This window comes from Condylura cristata, unplaced genomic scaffold (genome assembly GCF_000260355.1).
Source record: "Condylura cristata isolate star-nosed mole 26May11 unplaced genomic scaffold, ConCri1.0 scaffold00023, whole genome shotgun sequence".
Classification (NCBI taxonomy): Eukaryota; Metazoa; Chordata; class Mammalia; order Eulipotyphla; family Talpidae; genus Condylura; species Condylura cristata.
Window position 1 is genome coordinate 17556067 of NW_004567124.1, and position 24319 is coordinate 17580385.

Below are 24319 nucleotides of genomic sequence, written 5' to 3' on the forward strand. Positions count from 1 at the left end.
CATTAAATTATTTGACACTTATGCATAATTGTTATTCATCAAGCTAATTAAATATTTTACTGATTTCCTCTTTTGGCTTGTAGATATGTGAGAACAGGAGATAGCTTTGCTTTTTATTATAAAAATCATCTGTCACATCAGGTCCACAGTAGACTGTATCACAAGACCCTGTTTCTTTAGTATTAGTCAGTTCAGTATAATTTTACTTACACACCAGATGGAGTATCAGCAAATTAGATTGAACCATGTGAAATGACTATTTTATAAGTAAAAATTGCCAAACAGAGACAACTGTATATGACTTAACTTAGGGTGGGACACATTAACTCAGGTAAATTTATAAGGCTGTCCTTGAAGAGTTACGTAAGCAATGACTTTTAGGACAAAGGAACTAAAAGGAATCATGTGCTTTTTCAAAACTCCAAGTGTACAGAATATTTGATAAAGTTTATTGAATTTATTTCAGTATGAAGTGGTAAATTCTAAATGCGTATGATACATATTCTTCTGAAGAAATTTCAATGTTTTATTAAGAAATAGGTTTGTATATTAAATCCTGTTACAAAATTTACTCTTATTTATAAAAATTGAAAAAAATATGAACAGTATTTTGAATATTTAGCATTAAAATGTATTTAAGTTCCTGGTTTTACATGACAAAAAATGATGCACTATTATAAAGGTTTTACACATACTGAGGCCAAATATAAAGGACTGAAAATAATGTGTTTCAAATTACAAAAGTTTTTATATGTACATGCAGACATGCAATTACTTTTTTCTGATTCTCAAGCAAATAAAAAAAATTGAAACTTACCAAAACTATATTTCTTTTTCGATGGAAATGAAATTTAAACTAGCATAAATTCCTATACATACACATCAAGAAAAACCCAGAATTTGTCCTTATTAAACCTGACATACAACATATAAATATGGACAAAATATTTGCAGAGTTTAGGTCAATTAACTGCTCTACTGCAAATAAAACATACTGGCAGAAAAGGAAGTGAAACCTCAGATACATAGGTAGACTCAAAGTGTCTGATTATCTTAAAAATATATGATCTTTGTACAACTGTGTTAATAAAACATGGCTAGTGGTTATCTCATAGTGCTATAATCTATTTTTATGTAGCCACTAGTATAGGTGTCTTAAGTAAAAAATTTTATATGTCAATAAAGGCTTCTAAAATACTCAATAATGCCTTATAAGCAGTTTACTAAGTAATGTCGTTTTTCCCTAGGCAGCCCCTAAAACTGGCTCCTCAAAGAGTTAGGGTTACAAGTTAAACATTACTAAAATGTAATAAAAGAATTTATAGAGTTGAATCATAATCCATAAAAGTCCATATGACATAAGAATGACCAAATTAAAGTATGACATAATTAAAAATCTTTAGTTTTTGAATACAATTTTCTCAATTTAAATATAGTGAAGTTTACTTGGTAAGATAGCCTTATAATGAGAAATATCTAGAAACATTAGTGATCAGTGATCACTGATGGAGAAAAGACAGTTCTACAGATGTTTAGACCCAAGAGCAACAATAGAGGAGTTACTTTGTGGGTGCTTTGTCTTTAGTCAACACTATTCAAAAATGAAATGGCCTTGAGGTCATTACACCAAATGAAATAGACAAGAAAGACAAATATTCTTTCATCTCATTTATATGAGAATCTAGGAAAACTGAACTCAAAAGAGCCAGAGAAGAGACTGCTGGCTGCCAGGGGTGGGGGGTTAAGAGAGGTGGGGAATGAAGAATAAGGTGGAGGACAGTTGGCAGAACAGATGAATGTGGGCAAAAGATACAAAATTCCAGTTTTAAGTATAGACTATGAATGCACAGGAAGATGACTATAGTTAACAAACTGTATTATAGATTTGAAAGTTGTTAAGAGAACAAATCTTGTAAATTCTCATCACAAGGAAAAATGAAGAACTTTTTTTAACCATGAGAGGTGATGGATATTAAACTTATTGGTGGTGATCATTTTGTAGTATACACATAGATCTAATCTTTATCCACTTAAAACTAATATGCTATATGTCTATTATATCTCAATAAGCCTGGAAAAAATATTTTCCAGTGATGTGGAATAAATGAGAATAAAGGAGAATGTAATAAAGGAGAATAAAGTTGGACAATAATGAACCAGCCAGAGAAAGGTCGCTAAAAAAAGCATTATCCTTTCCTGGAAGGTAAGAGTAGTTACTGATTTAATAAGGAAATGTCAGGCAGTTATTAGGGCTACAGAAGCAAAAATATACGATTTTATGAAACACCATGAGTCCTTCCATCTTATTTTAATGGCAGCAAAGGTTAAATATAATGTACAATATATCACTAACATTTTTATCAAAACATTTTTTCCTTTATAATTTTTATTATATGAAGGAATCCTCTTCTTTAAATGAAAATATGTCAGATACTGTCAATGGAAAACATTTTACAAAGTTCTATTTACATGTAACTTTTCCAGAGTATATCTAATGCACAAAGCAAGCAAACGAGTTATTTCATTTAAATAGCAACAATTAACAATTTAACAACTGAGAAAATTCTCCTTGATATCTTTAACAATCTACTAATTTAACACCAAATGTGGTCTTTTAAATGACAGGCACCCATAGGAAATTTATACTTTGGACTTCTAATAGGTTTCTGCTATAGTATACAGCACCAAAATTCATTTTAATAATGTCAATATTAGCAATTTATTTTTAAATACATGCTATTTCAAACAGACATAGTGGAAAAATTATAACTTCAAACAAATACAAATTTTATAAAATGGGCAGTTAAAAAGTTGTTAAAAAACAGCAATCTAAAAATGCAAAAAAAAAATCCTTTGATTTGATTACCAGTTTAATTGGCTAAGACTATAAAACCTTAAAAAAATTTTGGCTTAAAAATCACTACTTCAAAATTATAATTTATCAAATTTTGGAGCAATCTTGAAATAGTGAAAGCTTAAAAAGCTGAGGTGCCAAGTTTTTAAAGATCAAAGTAAACATCAGTTTTCTCCCTTGTAAAGTAACATTCTTAAAAGATTTTCTGTATTCAATCAGATGAATATTCATCTTTAAAGTTACTTATGTAGAAAACTTTTCTCTAATTATATAATGAACTATTCTGTTGCTCAGAACTGGAATAGTACAAGGAAACAGTGAACTTATGCAGCTTTGATAAATAGTAACTGAAAAAAACATTACTTGAAAGTATGATACACAATTCTTGGTAGGGTCCACCTATATATAGGGTCCTACCTATATCTGAATTAAAAAAAAAAATAAACTCATGGGAGGAAAGGTTAACATATTCTCATTTTACTGATTTAGAGAATAGTATGAGCAAGGAAGCCGTGCTAAAAGTTAAATGGCAGCCTCTATAAAGGGTCCATGTTGACTCCCCAGCTCTGGCAGGGCTGTGCAGCCTCAAGTCAAGTACAAATCCAAAGTTGCATGTGAAAAGAAGGGGAGGGGCGCATACATCTAACTTGAAAAAACCACCAGCAGCCTATACCTGAAAGGGAATAGTGCAGAATTAATCCTGGCCCCTTTTAAACACTGAATATGGATTCAAAAAACAGGCACACCTTAGTTCTTAAGAGGAAAATTTCTCCTAAGAAGGCTTATTGCCATAGTGCACAAGAAACTGCTAAGCCATCAGCTTAACTGTGCAGTCCAAGCCAAAGCAGACAATTTATTTAATTTTAAAAGGCTGACAAGTCTTCCCCTTTAGAGGCCTCTCCCTATAAATGAATGATAGAGACAGGTCTGAATTTCTGAGAGCAGAATCACTTAGATGAGGCCCCTGTGTCCGGTAACCGTAAATGCCTCTGCCAATTCTCCTGTGCAGAAGCTAACCTGAGGCAGGGCGTGAACACGGGGTAGGTCCTCCTTGGCAATTTCGCATCTGGCGTCGGTCTTCCAAGCACAGAACACTGTTCAAATGTTCACTTTAACACTTTCAGCATTAGGAAGACTGCTTTGGTCACGAGAAATTACTTTTACATAATATGGGCTAAAAAAGTATAATAGGAAAGATATAGATAATAAAAATTACACTTATGAAAAACAGCAGTTTTTGTTATTGGTTGGAAAATTTGTAATGATGATTACAACTGTTAACACAATTCTGTATTCCCATACTTTGAAACAATTTATATGTGTGCCAGTTTTTGCAGAAAAACCATCAATTTGAGTGACCATTTATATACTCCTCAGACTTGAATTTTTACATTCTTATTATCTTTGATTCCATGTTATTAACAACAGTTTGCTTTCTCTTTTACCCTAAATAACCAACAATTGCCTTTTATAAGAAAGAAAATAGCTTTCCTTTTCAGATGCTTTTTACTATGTGTTCATAAAAATTTAATAATGCCCACTTTATTAAAACGGAAACTATAATAAACTTAGACAGAAGTATATATTTAAGCAAAGTATGAGCCCAGAAAGCTGGTGACTTTATTTATGGGAAGTCAGGTATTGCTGACACATCCAAGTGCAGTGACCTGGAATGCACAAAACCATTTCTCTGTTAGAAATCTGCTCTAAACAGATGGCCAGATTTTAAGTCATCTGTTTTAATATTCTGCTTTTGGATAGAAGGAAAAAGCACACTCTTGCTAAGTTCATGTATTCTAAAACATGGAAAAGCTTCCTTGTCGTAAGATAAGGAAAGCTTTGAAGTGTCTTCAGCTTAGGGGAGCAACAGTAATTCTGTAGTCAGCACTGTTCCTATTTAATTTAAAAAGATTGGTCCTCAAAATGTTTAAGTTACTCTACATAAATGATTTCTGAAACTTGTATACAACTGTAAATTTTAACCTCAGGCTCACCATGAACCATTTAATTAAGCTAAGTTAAAAATGATTGTAGCAAAGTAAAGAAATAATGCTTTAAAATACAAAACATCACCTAAAGTCATTTTATAATTTGAAACTGCTTAACGACTTAAACTAGAAAAAAGAAACATGCAGTTAAAGAACATTTCCAGTCTTTTCCCTTTTACCCAGGAAAATTTTTTTATCTGGCATCACCAACATGAGCCCTTGGTAACCTTTCAAAGTCTTCTGAAGATTATCCTTTGGCAGGCTTACTGGTAGTCTCCTTCAACTCGTCTCTTGCGAACTATTAGAAAAAGAAAATAAATCCAAAATCCCTATTAGTTTGTACAATGTTAACTTCCTCATAACAAATTTCTGTATGATTCAGTCACAGTTGTACAAAAAAGAAATGTCCAGTTCCAGTTCAAATGGTCACTTAAAAAAATTCACATCCTTCATCACTATCATTTACCTGGTGAGTAACTAACTAAGACTTCAAAACAAGCACTGTGTGTGCATACATGACCTGTGTTTAAAATCTAGAATAGAATGGTTAGCTATCAACTTCAGTCATTGTCCCTTTCTCACTTATATACTGAAAAGTTTATTAATTCCATTAAAAAAATTATTAACAGGGCCTCCCTGGTGGCACAAGGAGTTAAGCGTCAGCACTATGAAGCTATCCATAGCTACTGCCACACAAATTTGATCCCTGGCCAGGAAGGTGACCCATATGGGCAGCAGACCTATCCTGTCTCATCTACTGATCCCCTTAGCAGCGTATTTCAGTAGATCTCCCTGTTCCGGTCCCTATTCTGTCTGATCTCACCCTCCAAGACTTCTGAATCCTGATCTCTCCCTCTAAGACCTCTGCACTACACCCCGGCTCTTGTATGCATAACTAAATAAATTAAATCTTAAAAAAAATCAATAAATTTCTGTATTAAATTGAAATGTTATTTAGGCAACCAGAATTCCAAAGTGTGAAAAGTTATCTAATTTGCATGCTTTTCTGATTAGACACAACAACATAGTTCCTTAGTCTGTAAAAGAAAATATCAAAAACATTTTGTCATTTTTAAAGGTAAGTGATTTACAACTGCTCTCCAAATTTTTCTTATTTTGACAAAATAAACTGGTTCAGGGCTCTGAAAAATAAATAAAAAATGTAAAGTAATGAAAATCCTAGCCTCCAGTAATGTTGTAAGGCCACACTGATTACTATAAAATTTGGCCTCCAAAGTAGACAACTAGTTCTGCTGATGAAGTGAAGAAAAGCATGTGTCTCAGTACCCTCATCCTCCATGACTGGGGGAGAACTGTTAGGCTAGGCTTACTAACAGCAGGGCAACTTCAGGATCATGCTCCCTTCACTGTCTCCTGTCAATCACCAGAGAGCAATGTCTGAGCTAAAGCATCACAGCCAACTATTGAGAGGAACAAAAAGCAGGCTCTGGCAAAAGCAACAGTGTGAATCATGGTTCTGTCATGGCATGCTAACTTTTCTGAGACTCGATTTACTCTTTCTAATGGAATAATAATATCTGCAACTCATGCCAGACAATTAAAGTCATAACACGATCCTCAGTGTGGAAATTAAAATACAGTGCAGGATGGTCCCTGAGGCCCAGGGCAGGCATCTCTTTAGGGTAAGGAAAGTCACTTTATCCATTATAGTCAAAGGATTTGCATTTATGCATGATTGGTTTTGGTACTCTCAAGTTCCTCTGTTTCAATTAAATTGTTGGTTTATACAGTTTATACTCTCTTCTGTTTATGGAACAAAAGTAGGAAAACAACTGAATTGGCTAACAGAAAATTTTGAATTGCAGCAAGTTTTGGATGTTTCAGATGTCAAAAAGCATGCTATTAAAATATTCATGTTATAAACAAGATCTATAGGATAGAACGGAGCACACAAAGATGTATAGAACGTTGATTATATAGTTAGTTGATGTTATGAGAGTAATATGAGACTCAAATTCAATCAAATATTGCATATACCATACAACCTCTGCTGTTAAAGCTGGGAGACTTCTTAGCTGGAGAGATGGCAAGTAGGTAGGAATACTTCAATGAATAGTTGAGACTTAGAATGAGAAAATGAAAGATATTAACAAAATCAGAACACCAAAGATGTAAAACAGCACCACTGGTAAGGTGAAGAAAAATTATATGCCCAAGAGACTAGTTTAAGTTTCAAGTCTTGTTTTTTGATATCTGTTTCCAGTTACTATATATTAGACTGCATTTAAGCCAATGTGGGCTTCAGGTTTGTGCCCTTGATTTATAAGTAGAGATGCAAGTGTAAAGCTGCGAAAGTCAAGCACAAGATGGTGCGGGCATAGCTTAGGAGAGGGAGGTGGGGTAAAGCTTTCTCCCTTGGTGCCAAATTACTATCTGCCAAATAGAAATGGTGATTTCTATTTCATCCTTTAGATGAGAGGCCTAATAGCCTGATCCTCTTAACAAGTCTTTGGGTCTGGTACAATTTCTTTCTAAAATGCACTCCACTGATTTAAGTTCTCAATATATATTATCAGCCAATTGTGAGTAAGGCCTAACTTCAATTCCTCTCTGTTTCTAGAAGAGTAGTGAGAATAGTCTTTTGGAAATATAATTGCTATTATGTATTTAGTGGCTTACAAAGTCTTCAAATGCCTCCAGATTTCTGTCTTTTACCATCTAATGTTAATGCTTTCTACCAGTTACCTTTTAAAACTGCTTATGGTGATTTATTCTGTACCCAGCATCCTACGATGAGTCTGTCCTCAAATCTGTAGGCTATCCTTAGCTTGCTCCCAAATTTAAGCTTTTATCCATGTCATTCCAGGAACATCTTATTCTCACTTCATTATCTGAGACTCATGTCTACAAATCTAGTTTGGATCAAACTAGACTGCATGAGGAAGGGTTGGGAAGTATAGAGAGTTACTACCAAAAATGTTTGCTTTCTTTCAGTTCTGCTTTGTGTCAGACCACATATTTTCAACATGGTCTCTTCATACTCTTCATACTTTATGCTGCAGTGAATAGCTACTCAACCGCTCAGCATCAACACAAAACAGCCTAGGAAACAGTTTTCATCTGCTTCCTCACTTTTTATCTGCCAAAATATCCCTTACTCTACCTGATACTTATTATTAGAATATGAGCAAAGAACCTGCCACAACAGGATGGGAAGAAGAGCACAGCAAGGGCTGAGGCCTTGCACAGGTCAGTATCACTGCTGACATGGGCACTCGCTGTTCTACAGCAGTTGGGATCACCTGTCTGTTGGAAGGGATGCAGCTGATTGAGATGGTTGGGGGTACACATTTCTTGGTGGGACCCTGGGAAAGCTTAAGTAGGTAAAGGGCAGAGGACACTTCTGGCTTAAGTGTATGGCCAGAAGTTAAAAATTTTAAAATTGGACAGAATTCAAATTCTAATACTTTCTTTGTGTTTATTAAGTCTAATGAGTTGGGCATAGTTTGAGAGATGTGGATGCAACAGATAGACAAGGCCCCATGCTCCCACTGAGTCTGAAAATGGACTTTTACAATGAAGTCTAAGTAAAAAACTAACATTTATGGAGTCAATAATGTAAATATTCTAAGAACACTCCAATCATTTATGAAGTTTGGTCAGACTTGAAAAACACTGCTCTAAAAAGCAAAATTAAATACCTCGAGAAAAAAAAAATGGAAACAGGAACCAATATTAAACTATTAGCACAATGTTGTCAACTACTCTAGAACAATGCACCAAAACACACTAATTTTATCTTTAAAAAAGCAAGAAGCTAGGCCCTCCCTGGTGGCGCAGCGGGTTAAAGCACTGCACTGAGAAGCTAAAGCCATTTCTACATGAGTTCGATTCCCGCCTGCCCAGGAGGTGACCACATGGCGCGGCAGACCTCTCCTGACCCGCCCGCTGCTCCCCTCAGCAGTGTACTTCATCATCTGCCTGTTCTGCTCCCCACTGTCTCTGGTGAATCCTCTCACCGCCCCTGAGCCTCTGGCCTGTACCCCAGTTCTGTATGTACAAATAAATAAATCTTAAAAAAAAAAAAAGCAAGAAGCTAAAACCTTTTATTGGAATTTTATATAGGCATGAAAGGACAGAGAGTTTGAACTAATCCACTGTGTTCTTGATTAAAGGAATGAAGGTGTATTTTATTCCTTTATAAAATGCAAACTCAAATATGACTTACCATTCTGAAATGTTACTCCCTTTAGGAAGTCTTATTTTAATTCTTGTGAAATACATCTTTTAAAATATTTGTGTGAACAAACACCAAACTTAAAAGAATAATCAATTTTGGTGACACGTAGAACAAAATGATTAAGCATCATATTCTTTAACATAGGCTTGGCTAGAAAATTTACTTCAAGCAGAAGCTATAAGCCCCAGTAGTTCAGTAAGAACTGTGAAGGAATGGGGCACTCCTAAGCTGGGCATCAACAGGGAGAAGACAAACTGCACAGAAACAGCTGTGTTGGGGATGCCAGTAAGAATAACAAATACTCGCACACCACTAACTCTAAAGCTTGGGGTTAAAACTACAGTTATTTTATACTTTGCCATATAAAGTTAAATTTTCATGTTTGTTGAAAGGGCAAAAAACTTTTCATGTGAAAATTCTCAACAGTTCAAATGGATGACTTGTAACTGAGAGCAAAATATTTGTTATAGGAAGCATTTGCTATCATGTTTGTTGTAGAAAACAGTTCACTTTAAGGTATAAAATTTATTTGTTACAAATTTGTTATTTTTATCCTCAACCCAATCACCATGACCTCCATTAAGTTGAACCTAGTTCAACCAAAAGAGAAAAGACTATGCAAATTTTAGAAATAAAGGCTAGGTAATCTGTTAACATTTGTTTAAGAAAATAAAGAAGTATTTCTCCAAAATATTATCTTAATAACTTTATACTGCATTTTTCTTACCTAAGTCATTATTTTTGGTTATAGCATTAGCTGCTCTGGTTCGAGGTCCCTGTTGTGTAAACTGATATCCAAACTTAAGGATATTTGTATTTTCCTCAAGCATCTTGGCCATTTCCAATTCTACAGCTGTCCCCAACTGCTGCCTCTGGAATCATTAGAAATAAAGGATAGCATTAACATATTAGATCAAATACTTTCAAAGACTAAGACATTTGAACAATTAAAACTTTCCCAATTTTTGCAATATATTCATTTCAATATATAACAAATAAAAAATTGAAGTTCAACAGATGAAATGTCTGGATTACAACAAGATCTCACTTCATATTCAACTATAATGACTGAGTATAATAATTTACAATAATAATGACAATAAAATAGAAGAAAGGGGAACAATTGGGAACTTGGGGCATCAAGATAGGAGTAGTACAGCTGCTGTGGAAAACAGTGTAACCACTCCTCAAAAAGTTTAAACAGGACGTAACCTAATTCCACTTCTAGTCTATACTCCTGAGAAATGAAAACATTCATATAAAAACTTGTGCGGGCCCTCCCTGGTGGCACAGCCGGTTAAAGCACAGCACTAAGAAGCTAAAGCCACTTCCACACGAGTTTGATACCCGCCGGCCCGGAGGTGACCACATGGTGCAGCAGACCTCTCCTGACCCACCCGCTGCTCCCCTCAGCAGTGTACTTCCGTCGATCTCTCTGTTCTGCTCCCCACTCTGTCTCTGGTGAATCCTCTCACCGCCCCTGTGCCTCTGGCCTGTACCCCCCAGTTCTGCATGTACAAATAAATCTTTATAAGAAAAAAAAAAACTTGTGCATAAATTTTCACAACAGATTATTTGTACCTTTCAAAAATAGAAAACGATATTCAATGCTAAAAGGAAATTAAGTACTGATATACTTAATATGGTGTAGATGAACCTCCAGAACATTTAACTGAATGAAAGAAAGCAAATATAAAAAAAAATTATAATTACAATTAATGGACTGTCCAAAATAGGCAAATACATAGAGGTAGAAAATAGATTAGTGGTTGGTGGGGACTGCTGGGAAGGGTGAACTGGGAGTGATGGCTAATGGGCATGGAGTCTCTTTTCATGGTGATAAAATGTTCTGGAATTAGTGTTGACTGCTGCACAACTCTATGGATATATTAAAAACCACTTCACTATATACTTTAAAAGAATGGTATGTGACTTATATCCCCACCCAAAAATTGAAAACATGAGTTAAATAGCATTCTAGTTAAGTTTTAAAATATGATCCTTTTTACCTTCATGAGCTACAAAATTTATTTATTTTGAAGGATTGAGGTAGACATTTACAAACATATTTTCAAGTAATTGAGGTAATTTTTAAAGTAAAAAAAATAAGTATTTCAAATATATAAGTCAAATATATTAAGTCTTTTTAATTATCACTCTGAATGGAAACATTTCTAATGTGTATTTCTCTTCCTCTTTAAAGAAAAGTTACCTGGACGTGGGTTACTCAACATTATCACATGGCATCAGTACTGCGTTCAGTTAAACAGAAACCGGATACGGAGCCTTCTGTTCATTCAACCTATTCATCTACTGTATGTTTGAGACTGTGATATACCACAGATACAAAAAGTGTATGATGGAGCTGAAATTTGAGGATGGACTGTCACCTGTTAGAACTTCCAGCTCAAAATAGCTAGGTGTGAAAGAGGTGTTGGTGAGGATGTGGAAACAAGGAACCCACACATACTGTTGGTGAGAAACTAAGTGCAGCCACTATGGAAAACTGTATGGAGGTTCCACAAAAATATAAGAATATTACAATGCTGTAAGCCAATGTTGTCAGTTAAAAGAAAAACTAAGAAGACACTACCATGTAAGCCAGCTATTCTACTTCTGGGCTTTTATTCAAAGAATATAAAGACACAAATACGAACAGATATATGCACCTTTATATGTTCATTACAGCACTACCCACAATAGCCAAGACATGAAAATAACATTAAATGCCTATCTACAGACAAATGGATAAAGAAGATCTTCTATAGACACGCAGGAACACTTATTCAATAAATAAGTACTTAATACTTATTAAATAAGTGTTTTATAAATATAAACAAAATTTCTTTATTATAAAAAAAGAAATGTTGCTATTTGTGACAAAACAGATGAACTTTGAGTGTATCATGTAAGTGAATTAAATCAAAGATAAAAGCTGTCTGATTTCACTTAAATTGTAAGATAAAGAGATAAAATAAGTAAACAAACAAAACAAATTCTTGATACTGAGAACAGGCTAATGGTTACCATAAGGGAAGGGGGCTGGAGATTGGGTGAAAGAATGGTCTACTGTATGGAGATGAATAGAAACTAGGCTTTTGGTGGTGATCAAGAAGCAATGTATACAGATGTCAAATAAAACCTAAATAATGTTATAAAGCCAATGTAATTTTAAAGAAATTATTATTATTTTTTTTAAAAAGCCAGTCACCTAAATTCTCTTAGAATGGCTGAAGAAGAGTTGCTTTTATATACTATTTATATACTATTCTACACATTAGTATTTTGGCTGTTCCACCTCTCATGCCTTCTCAGGCCTCTGCCTTTCCAAAAACATTTTCCCAGCCACCTTCTGAGCCCCCTAAACTCCCACAGCAATGTGGGTTATTGGGTCTGAAAGACACTGACCTGATTGTCAATCTTGAGCTCTGCCAGGGTTTCATTATCTCTTAAAGCATCAATGAGTGCAAGAACCCCAACTCCAGTAATAAAGTTGGACTCCATATTTAAGCTCTTCAAGTTTTTGTTCACTTTCAACATATCTGCAAAAGCCTAGAAGTTAAAGAAAACAGTTGGAGATTAATATTTGATAGCACCTATTACAGTCTATACATGCCAGAAACAAATATTAACACATTAATCAACATAATGCCTTAAGATTTCTCAATGAATTGTTTTAGTTGACTACTACTCGATAGGTCTTACATGTATTTATGTACAACCTGTCCAAATCTTTGGATTTTTTTGTCATATGTAATTTCCTGTTGGCAACATTTTCTAGTGTTATTCACATTATGTTCTTTCATTTTTCTACTTCATATTTCTTTTTCCTGTGTTTTTCAGTTTCTGTGTAGGACTAACTTCATCAATGTATTTTTGGATCACCTGTACTGATGCAGCTGGGTTTCTGCAAAGTCCAAAAAGAGTATGGGCCTCCCTGGTGGCGCAGGGATTAAAGATAGCATTGGCAAGCTGTCATCAACCACTGTGGCATGGGTTTGAACCAGGCCCCAGAGCTTACCCACATGGCACAGCAGACCTCTCCTGTCTTGCCTGTTGCTCCCTCCAGCAGTGTATTTTAGTGGATCTACCAGTTTTGATCCATCCTGTCTCTGGTGAATCCTCTCACCTCCACATATCTGGTCTACACCCCAGTACTTGTATGCATAAATAAATAAGTAAATCTTACAAAATAAAAAAAAGAGTAAAGTATGAGCTAATTTTAAGGCAGGGAGCAAAAGGAATGCCTAAGGCAGAAAGCTAGAAAAACATTAGATAACTAGAACTGCAAAAAAACAATGACTACAGAGAATAAGGGGTGAAATATATATTAAACAAGGAAAAGTATGTCTTCAATCTGCTAAAAGGATATGTCTTTTTCTTTTAAAAAAGATTTATTCATTTGTGCATATAAGAACTGAGGTCAGGCCAGAGGTGCGGGGAGGGGGTGGTGAGAGGATTCACCAGAGCCAGGGGAGCAGACCAGGCAGACTGACTGAAATACACTGCCGAGGAGAGTAGCGGGCAGAAAAGGAGAGTCTGCTGCACCATGTATGTCTGCTGCACCATGTGGGTCAGCTCCCTGGCCAGGAATAGAACTTGTGCTGCAGTGACTGCAAATAGCTTCACAGTATGTGCTTTAACCTCTTGCACCACCAGGAGGGCCCTGAAAGCTATATGTCTGTAATGTGCTTTCATTAAATTTCTCCTAGGATATGGTCTTGTCAGGCATTTAATCCAGTGCTTAATAAACACCATTTTTATTAGTCAGCAGAAAACTGCAAATGATAAGATGGGGAAGAGATAAGAAGGAATGAGACAAAGAGGCAGGGGAAAAGACAGTGAAAGAGACGAGGTGGGTGGGAGGAAGAATATGAGTTTATATAAAACAGCTAAGAGGAGTAAAAAAGTTTAAACTCCAGAAAATAAGGGTAAACTAAACACCAAGAAACGAAAATGGGAGCAAGGATAATAGAACTTGAGTTTCTACACTTTTGTATTTTTATCAGATGACTATGTGAAATGGAACAGAACCTTATGCATCATTTGTACATAACTGTATTCAATGTATATACATGCATTCAAATACCACTGATTGCTTTTTATTGATAAGTACTGTTCTACAGTTTGAAAAGTAAAACATACAAGTCTCTTCCTGATGTAATGTACATGGACAGGCAGGTGTGTGTGTGTTAGATAATGAACAAGAAAGCAAAATGTAATATCAAGTAGTAAAAAGTGACTACAGAAGAAAGCAAAAGGCAAAACAGGGTATATGGAGAGAACTGACAATAGGAATGAAATAGCAACTTACATAGAGTTGTCAATAATTTCACCTAGGAGGTGATAATTGTGTAAAAATGCAAAATACTGAAGTAAAAACAATGTGGAATTTAGGGAGAAAGTTCTAGGCAGGAGGCACAAGTGGAAAAGCCCTGAGGTAGGACAGTGTGTTTCAGGAAGAATAAGAAGGCTATATGGCTAAAATAGAATGAAAGGGCAAGTAATAAAGATCTGCTTATACAAGACCTAGTAAGGTAACTGAAATATCTAGTTTTAGAAGAATTACTCTGATACTATGTAATGAGTGAGCCTTGGGAGGCGTAACATGGAAGTAGGCAGCTCAATTAAGGGGCTACTGCAATAATATGGATGAGTGAAAAAGGTGTCTTGAATTATGTGATTCTGACAATGGAGAGAAATGTTTGGATTTCAGAAATTCTGAAGATAAGGCTGTATACAGATTTAAAGTTATGAGAAAGGGAAACCAAGAATAATGAATAATTTCTTTTTTTGTTTGAACAAAAGAATGAAGCTGTCATTTAATGAAAAGGAAAGAGTGAAAGAGAAGCAGATATGAGATATGTCAAGACTTAGATTTTAGATGTCTGAGTTCCAAGCAAAGTAATTAATTGGTAGCTGGACATGAGTATGGAATTCAAGGGAAAGGTAAGAATTGATTATAGTAATATTGGAAGTCATTAGCAGAAAAGATAACATACATCAATGAAACAGAATGAGATCACCCAGAAAAAAAGTGTAGATAGGGAAATGAAGGCAATGTAGGGTTGGGCCCAGAGCCATTTGATACTTAAGATGTTGGAGAGATGAGGAAGAACCAGTGCGGGGACCACAGAAGGAATGTCCACAGAGATAGGAAGAAAATGAGGGAGTAAGCTCATCAACGTCAAATAAAGAAAAAGGGTCATATTACAGTCAAGTAGAATATATCCAGGGATGCAAGGTTGACGTAATACATGAAAATTAGTTATGTATCATATCATATTAATAGAATAAAAGACAGAAACACAAATCAAAGCCACATAAGATATCACATCTGTGAGAATAGACTATGTTAAAAGGAGCACAAACGAGTGTTGGTGAGGTTGAGAGGAAAAAAAAAAAAGAACCGTTATGCATTGCTGGTGGGACTATAAACTGAATGAAAGCAGTATGGAGATTTCTCAAAAAATTAAAAATAGATCTATCATATGATCCAGCAATTCTACTTCTGGGTACCTATCTGAAAAATACAAAAACATTAATTCAAAAGATATATGCATCACTATGCTCAATGAAGCACTATTTATAATAGCCAAGATAGGGAAACAACTAAAGTGTCTAATGGCAGATAATTTAGTATGGATGTGGTATATCTAAAAACAACAGAATACTACTCAGTTATAAAAATGGTGAAACCTTTCCATTTATGACAATATGGATAGAACTGGTGGGGATTATGGTAAATGAAGTAAGTTAGAAGGAGAAAAACAAGTACTGGATGATTTCTCTCATAAGTGGAATATAAAGAAACAAAACAATGGAACAGATAAAAACAAACCCTTGGATTCTGATAGAAGTGAAATTAACCAGAAGGGGCCTGATGGATTGTGGGAAAAGATTATTAGTACTTTGGTAGCAGGGAGGGTATGGTGATACACAATGAAGAGCTATAACTCTATACTCATAAACAAACATTTCCTACCTTAAAACCAAAAATTAAAGCAAAAACCACATAATCATTTTAACAGATTAAACACACACACACACACACACACACACACACACACACTTGACACAAATATAAGCCTTTAGATCCAGAAATGGAAGCTTCAGGAACTATTAGAAGAATGATGAAAATTTTATGCAAAAAGACTACTAAGATATAATTATTGAGTAAAAACTTAAGTGGCAGAACAGCATTCTTGGCATGGCACCATTTATGTTTTTAGAAATACAAAGCAAGGAAATATAAAAATAAAATGGTAGTAAACTATGTATTATCTAAGTGTGAGCTAAAGAGCAATTGAAAAAGAGTAGACTTATTCATAAAATCACAGTTTAGCCAGCTCTGTAAATAGTCATAATTTTAATATAATTAGTAACAGCTTACTTACAACAGCAACGGGGTCATTGCTCCGGGTAGCCACAAGACTGAAATGTTTCACGTGTGTGTTGGTTTCCAAAGCCTTTGCAAAATCTTTTAGTGTTGGAATTGGTATATTCTTGGAAAACAATAATGTAAAACATTATTAAATTTTAGTTTACTGAAAATTCTACTAATCAAATATATTTGTTCTTACTTATTTTTTGCATTATTCAGAAGTTATATAAACGCACAATAATCTACAAATGAAAATTATTTAGCCCCTACCAAAGCCATTAGATGTCTCTATTATGGTACATTTGCACAAACTGTTGACCTATCAGAGTACAGCGCCATTTCTCCATTATTTATGTTAAAGAAACTCCCACTGTTTTACCTTTAATTATAAGAAGTCAACTTTTACATATTCAAAATAGATCAATATTTCTACAAAGAAAGATATGAGAAGCCCTGATTCCTGGTCAGATGACAAACTATCTCAGTCACTTAGTTTAAGTTACAAGTTTTTAAGAGAAATAACTCTACATTACTTGAAATGTAACAAGATATAAGAAGGTATTAATTTCTCCCTTTAGAAAAAAGACATTAACTCTGTAGCCTGATTTAGTTCATTACTGCTGATTTAGAGACAGACAGATACCAGGACTGAATTTTTTTAAAAATTAAGAAGACTAATGATCAAGTAGGGATATTAGTTTTTTCCAAGGCTTTCTTTCCTCCCACAGAGATCATTTTCCCAAGGTTCTTGTAATTTCCAGATGCTCCCTCCATCCCAAGTCAGGTAAATTATGATATAAAACAAGGAATCTGTAATGAAACTATAATACAATGGCAAAAACCCAAGAGAAAACATGAGATTATTTTTTGGGGTAGTTATTTCTCCCCATGCCCTTCTAATACATTTTTCTTTCCTTAATCCAAGAAAGAGTTGAATTTTTAATAACCAAGTCGGATTCCAGAAAGCTGACCTTTATGTGTATACCTAAGAGGAATAAAAACATGTTCCCACAAAAACCTACATGTGAATGTGTATAGTAACTCCAATCATAATCATACCAAATTAGAAGCAGCCGTGAGTCTAGCAACTCACAAACCAATTGTAGCATATCCATATAATTGAAAACTACTCAACAACACAAAGAAACAAACTCTGGACATGTGTTGCTTAATGATGTTTTGGTCAAAGACAGACTGCATATCTGATGGTGGTCCCAAAAGCTATGCCATATAGATGAAGTGTAGAAGCATATACCATTTAGGTTTGTGTAATGTTTGCACAACAACAATATTACCTAACAGTGCATTTCTCCAAGCATAGCCCTGTTAAGTGACACATAACTGTAGAGACACAAGCAGCAACAACTGACAAATGTCTCAAATGCACTGTAAGTAAAGGAAGCCAGGCTCAAAAAGGCTACAAACAATTCCACTTGTGTGACATCCAGAGAAGGCCAAATTATAGGGAAAGAAAACAGAATAGTGATTGTCAGAGTCTAGAGCTTGAGGCAGAGAACAATGGCCAAAGGGTAGACATGTTCTACATGTACAATGGTAAGTAAGCATTTGTCAAATTTCTGACTTGCTCACTAATAAGAGAGAGCATTACAATATATTACATCCCCAGAAATCTGATTGGAGAAAAAAAAAACAAAACAAAACCCAAAGACTAAGCCCTCTTAAAAGAAGGCAGTATTTTGGAAGTGAGAGAGAGTTATTCTGACAGAATGTAATCCTTTTTAGAAAGCAAGTCAGGAAAATACTGTAATGTTTTAGTTTTGAAAATATGAAGCAGTCTGTGTTAGCACTGTTAGGGAAAACTTTACTTTTAAGTAGAAACAATTAGGTTGTATTAGAATTGCCCAGCTGTCATCCCAAATCCAACCTATTCAAAGCACTTCCAAATGTTTTGTTTGCTTGCATACCTACCTTTATATTATTCAAATTAACTTCAACAAGACGAACATCATTTTCTTTAATTCTCTTTAAACTCTCTTCGACATTGGTTGGATTTGGTGGCTCATCAAATACAGGGAGAATCTTTTCACCTTTAACCACATCTACAGAATAAATGAAAAGACAAGAGTCTCAGAGGTCAATACTTTTTCAGTGCATAAAATATTAACTTGGTAAAACACACATACACACACTCAAGAGAACTAATAATTAAAAGTTTCTTCTTTACATTTCTGAAAAGATCCTTAATGTATTGACACATATTTAAAACAATGAGGTAAAACTGTATTGAATGTAAATGCCAAACATTAATTCAGTATTTAGTTTGTTTTGCAAAGTATCAACCTTCAAAAAAGAGTATTTTTACTGGCTCAGTGTACAGAACCTGTTTACTAAAATATATTTGATAACACATTATTTGATGATCCCATTTATTCTTAAAGACAAAGTTTTAAGAAGATAAAATTAATAAGTTCTAATAAGATTAAATTTAACATCTCTTCACATGTTAAGATTTGATTAGCAATTAATGTGACATTTATAAGAATCACAGACTTGAAGAAATACAGCTTCAATGTGAAGAATAAGGTGATGGCAGGACACAGTACCTATTACTCCCATGGAGAACACTACAAAATGGGATAGGTAGAGGGCTCACTAATAGTAAGAACAGGAGTAGGGAATGGGGAGCCAGAGAGAGGATGCAATACACAGAAGAGCTACTGAGACAGAAATTCCAAAATGTACTGCCCTCCTTCACTCTTATTCCCAAATCTTTCATGTTATATAACCCACACACATACTGGGAGAATCGTTTTATCTTTTACCACATCTATAATAATAAGTGAAGAGAGCACAAGAGTCTCAGAGGCTGATACTTTGGTTAGCCAGAATACAACTATTCAAACCTGAAAGATATGGAAGCTCTGAACTATCTTAACGAGGTGTAAGTGCACTTTGAATACCTATACCAGGTGGATATATTTCCTGGGAAGAAAATCTATAGCATCAGATTCTCCAAAGAAGAATGATCACAATAAAGACTGACAGGGTAACTGTCTGGCTTAGTTCTTTTCTCTGGCTTTGAGGAACAAAACTCACTTTGAGGCACAGTATACTACTTACTCATTCAGTAAATTTCCTCTAAGAGTACCTGTTCCCTTCAAATACTGAATACACATACATACACACAAACACACAAGTTAGACATTTTCTTGAGGAAATGCGAAGATGTAAATATGGTTAGTTAGGAAGTACTTAAAAGAAAGTATGTTAGTTTTTTTCAGATTTATTCTAAAGAAGGAGAGAAATTTTGTTGTTCTGAAGTAATGGATTAGAACAGGTATAAATTACTAACAGGCAGAATTTGGCTAAATATAATAAAAGGCTTCCATAGTAGAGCTCTGCTAAAAGAAAGAAGTGGGCTTCCTCTCATATAACTTTAGCAAAGATCAAGGAGGTTGTAGAAGGGCTTCCTTGCTGAATTGAAAACTGAATAAGTTCTTTCACAATTCTAAATTTTACACAAAGGATTTCCTTTGTCACTCAAGAGTGTATGTAAATGCATATTTAAAGAGCCTTTGCCTCCTATGAAATAATGGAGTCAGTCAATGGAAAGCTAAAATCATTAGAAAGGCTCATGGGGAACTTTAGCTAGATGGGCCAGGCTGCTAATATTTAAGCCCACTGATCAATCTTACCACATCCTCCAAAGAAGAACAACCAGACTGAAATGCTCCCTGAGGTGGAACATCTTTCTAGGAAGCATTCTTTCTTTTCTTTTTAAAGGATTTATTTTTACAAAAACTTACACAAGAACACCCCAGTTCTTATGCAAGTTCTTGTACAAGTTTTTATGTAAGAACTGGGGTGTAGGTCAGTGGTATGGGGAGTGAGAGGATTATGGGGAGTGAGAGGATTCACCAGAGACAGAGTGGGGAGCAGAAAAAGCAAATCCACTAAAATACCCTGCTGAGGGGAGCAGTGGGGAGGCAGAAAAGGTCTGCTGCACCATATATGGGTCAGTTCTCTGGCAGGATTAAACTCCTGCTGCGGTGGCTAGTGATAGCTTGACAGTGCTGAGACTTTAACCCCTACCCCACAGAGAGGTCCTAGGAAGCATTCTAACCAACAAACAAACAGAGCTGAACCTGACCAAGTCTCTAGAACTAACAGTTTATAGAAACATAAGAAATAGAAAAACAACAAACATGATACCATGAGATTACAATCAATCAAATCCAGAATGTGGAAAATTCTACATTACAAAGAACCCAGTTTCTTCAATAAACAAGTGGCATCAAAAAAAGAAGGAAAGAGGAGCTATGGATAACTATTATAAAATTAATATGAACTGAAAAGACAGATGCAAATGTGGCCCTTAACTGGATCCTGATTTCAACAAATTAACAGGGAAAGGATGGTCTTGAGATAATAGGATAAATCTGTACATGAACTGAGTAATGGTGTATATAGCTATGTTAAAAGAAATACTTATTTGTGAAAGACACACATGGAAATATTTATGGGTAGGTGGAATAAATGAACAGAATTTATTATGAAATAGTCTAAGTATAAAAGTGGATGGGGTGGCAGGGAATGATGGATGAAACAAACTGGCAAAACGTTAAAAATTGATGTTCAATGGTGGGTATATTTTCTTTTCAATTATGTATACTTTGAACATTTTTACACTAAAAAGTAAAAAATAAATACAGAAAAGGGCCAAATTATAGAACATTCATTAAGCAAAACATTGATTAAGTTGCAGATTTCTTGAAAATAAGTCACACTGAAAATAAAATGTCAATGTAAGGCAAGTTGACCAGCTTTTATACTGTTTAACATTAGTATGTAGTGAGGTAATAGCGTTTCTATTACATTTGTTGGAACATTAAGCAGAAAGTACTTAGTATTTTATTTTCAGTGGTTTTCAATGTCAATACCATCAAACTGGAATCAAGTTTTAAACATAAATATATAACATTTGTCATGAATAAAATAAGATTGATATAAGAAGTTAGCAAAATATATTTAGAAAGGATTTAAATTCACAAAATATTGTAAGTACTCACTTGAAAAATGTTCTTGGTCCACACCATTACTACTATTTCCCACTATACTACAGAACTGTGAATTTGTTATTAAGTTGTGCATCCCAAGAATAGCTACAAATATAGAAAAAACAAAGAATTAGCTTTACAACAAAAAAGTTTTGTCAGTGATTTTAACATTCTCTAAACATTTTTCTACTCTATACAGATTTTGCAACCAAGAAACACACACACACACACACACACACACACACACACGGAGAATGATTTAAAATCACCTTTCTCTTTCTCAACAACTCTCTTATTTCCCTCCACATTTCTGAACTCACACACACAGTTGGAGTCAGCCTAACCCTAAATATAAAGCTATGCTTAGCTCCATCTGGTGGTTAAAAAGAGAAAATTAAAATGCTCTGTCATACTGTAAGATAAAATGTCGGTTTTCAACTTAACCTTTGTTATTTTTACAAGCTATCTAAGAGTAGAATTCATGCTATCTAAGAGTAGAATTAAAACTAAAATTATATCTAGGTTCTCATACCTAAGATTAAAATAACTACCCTCAAAAGATGACACTTAAGAAATAATATTTTTTTTGTTTTTGATTTCCACTTGCACAAAGAAAGAAGCTACCGTATTATCCCCACCCATTTAATGAATACACCACTTATAAAACTACACTGTTCCTTTCAAAAACACTAGCTCTTGGGGTTACTTGGCACCAAAATATCTCTATGCAGGTTTGCTATATGGAAAATGGGTGCGTGTAGGTAAGTGGGGAAGAACACTAGTCCAAATAAGAAACTAAGAATAATTAAAACAACAGTGAGATTGGGAATGTTCCATATACTTCAATAAAGCTGGTAAAGCAGTGAGAACAGTCTAGGACTGTCTGCTTCATCTGCTTTCCAGTTACAATCTTTGGGAAATATGATAAAATAGAAACACAGTGGACCTTTCAGACTCTTTTTCAGTGCTTAAAGGAAACCACTTCTAGCTGGGCAACAGTTGATGAAAGATTTCTATTAAGATTTTTAAATATGGCAATATGGGAAAAGATTTAACCACTGAGAGAATTTAAAGAAATGAAATCCTTTATGTCAGAGACAAAGCCATGTATGTAGTTACTAATTCAACAGTTTTTAGGCAAAGGAAGCATTTGTATAATGTACGTGTGCTGGTATTCCTTTCCCCTCCACACTCATTCACAAATGAACTTGATTTAGTTTATACCTGCAAGGTCACACAATTCTGTATCAGAAGCACTTGTCAAAGCTTCTTCTAATTCTGGATCAAGAGATACTTTTTCTTCTGTGAAAGTCTGTACAGGTTTCTGTTTAGGGATGAATACTTTTCCTGTAAAATAAAGCAGTTTGTTAATGCCACTATTACTGCTACTAACTTATTTTACTTTTCAAACAAAAATTATTCAAAATATGTGCAATTGAAGCAAAAGGAAAAATTAATGTTTTGTTTCATCTTTAATATGTATTTATAAGCTCCCAGGGCAATACGTTGGTGATACAAATGGAATGGAGAAAAAAATGAATTAAAAGAAATTTTCCTATTGGTGGAAATGAAAATTGGCTCTTTTTTATTTATTTATGCATACAAGAGCTGGGGTATAAGGCAGAGGAGTGAGCTAGGGGGTACATGGCGGGGGGGGGGGGGAATTAATGAAAGGATTCACCAGAGACAGAGTAGGGAGCAGAATAGGCAGAGCTCCTGAAATACAATACTGAGGGGAGCAGCAGGTGAAACAGGAGAGGTCTGCTGCACCATGTGAATTAGCTCCCTGGCTGGAGATCAAACTCATGCCCATAGTGGTGCTAGCACTAAGACTTAAGCCCAAGGCCACCAGGAAGGCCCAGATTATGGTATTCATTTACTAAAAAAACCTACACAAGCTATCAAATAGCTACTCATGTCTTCTTGAGGGACCAATGGAATCTAAAAAATGATGAAAGTCTAAAATATTTATTTCCGTAATCCTAACTACATTCCATAGAAGCACTATTCATATGTAATTCTCCGGTACCATACATAAACTTTTCTTAAGACTTAGAAATACAATGTGAATCTGAGCAGAAAAATAAAGCAAAATTTTCAAGGGCTTTTGGAAATTCTTTGACATGGAATTAAGCTCTATTTCATAATAGCTCTGAAACAGTTTGGCACCTCTCCCAGTAGCTCCTTTATGATAATCTGTTTATACAGATTTTTACTACAGAGGTCTTTAGCCTAAATGAATGTTTTTAACAATACAAAAAATAATAACTTCAAATCTCTTCATGACTAATTTAACACCAATACACAAAATTATGTTTTACGCACATTTACAAAATCCAGTAAAGAAAATTAATTTTGTAAGAAAGGATAATCTAGGCAGAAATAAAGTTTAAAATTAAAAGTACAAAACTCAAGGGACTTTCCCAAAATTGATTTACATAGTTTAAAGCAATCCTTCTCAATAGCTCAGCTGACTTTTCTGAAGAAAGTGACAAAGTCTTGCTAAAGTTCCCGTGGGATCAGGGACCCAGAACAGTGAAATAAAAGAACAAACAGAATGACTCATTCTTCCCGATTTCAAAATTTACTTTACAAAGTTACTGTAATCATGATAGTGTGATGATGGTGCATAAGGAAAGAAAATGATATAGAACTGAAAGTCCTGAAATAAATACTTATATTCATGGTCAATTGCATTTCTACAAGGGCAGCAATGAAGGAAAAAAACTGTCTTTTCAACAAAAGGTCCTGGGACAACTGGATAACTGTAAGCAAAAAAAAAAAATGAAGTTATGACCTTCCTCATACATTCTATAAATATTAATTCAAAATGGATTACAGACCTAAATGTAACAGCTAGCACTAAAAAAAAAA

At 34.6% G+C, this 24319-nt stretch overlaps 1 protein-coding gene across 3 annotated transcripts in view; it reads right to left on the reverse strand.

Moving 5' to 3' along the window:
• Positions 1-581: 581 nt before the first annotated feature.
• The window catches only part of TMOD3 (tropomodulin 3 (ubiquitous)), a 68569-nt gene continuing 44831 nt past the window's right edge, over positions 582-24319 (reverse strand). For all 3 annotated transcript variants that reach the window (XM_012728800.1, XM_012728801.1, XM_004687786.2), the window contains exons 4-10: positions 22670-22792; positions 21458-21550; positions 18357-18487; positions 16441-16548; positions 12452-12595; positions 9771-9915; positions 582-5140 (exon numbers count right to left, since the gene is read on the reverse strand). In XM_012728800.1, coding sequence (XP_012584254.1) covers positions 5106-5140; positions 9771-9915; positions 12452-12595; positions 16441-16548; positions 18357-18487; positions 21458-21550; positions 22670-22792 — 779 coding nt within the window. In that variant the 3' untranslated portion in view covers positions 582-5105. The remainder of the gene's footprint in view (positions 5141-9770; positions 9916-12451; positions 12596-16440; positions 16549-18356; positions 18488-21457; positions 21551-22669; positions 22793-24319) is intronic.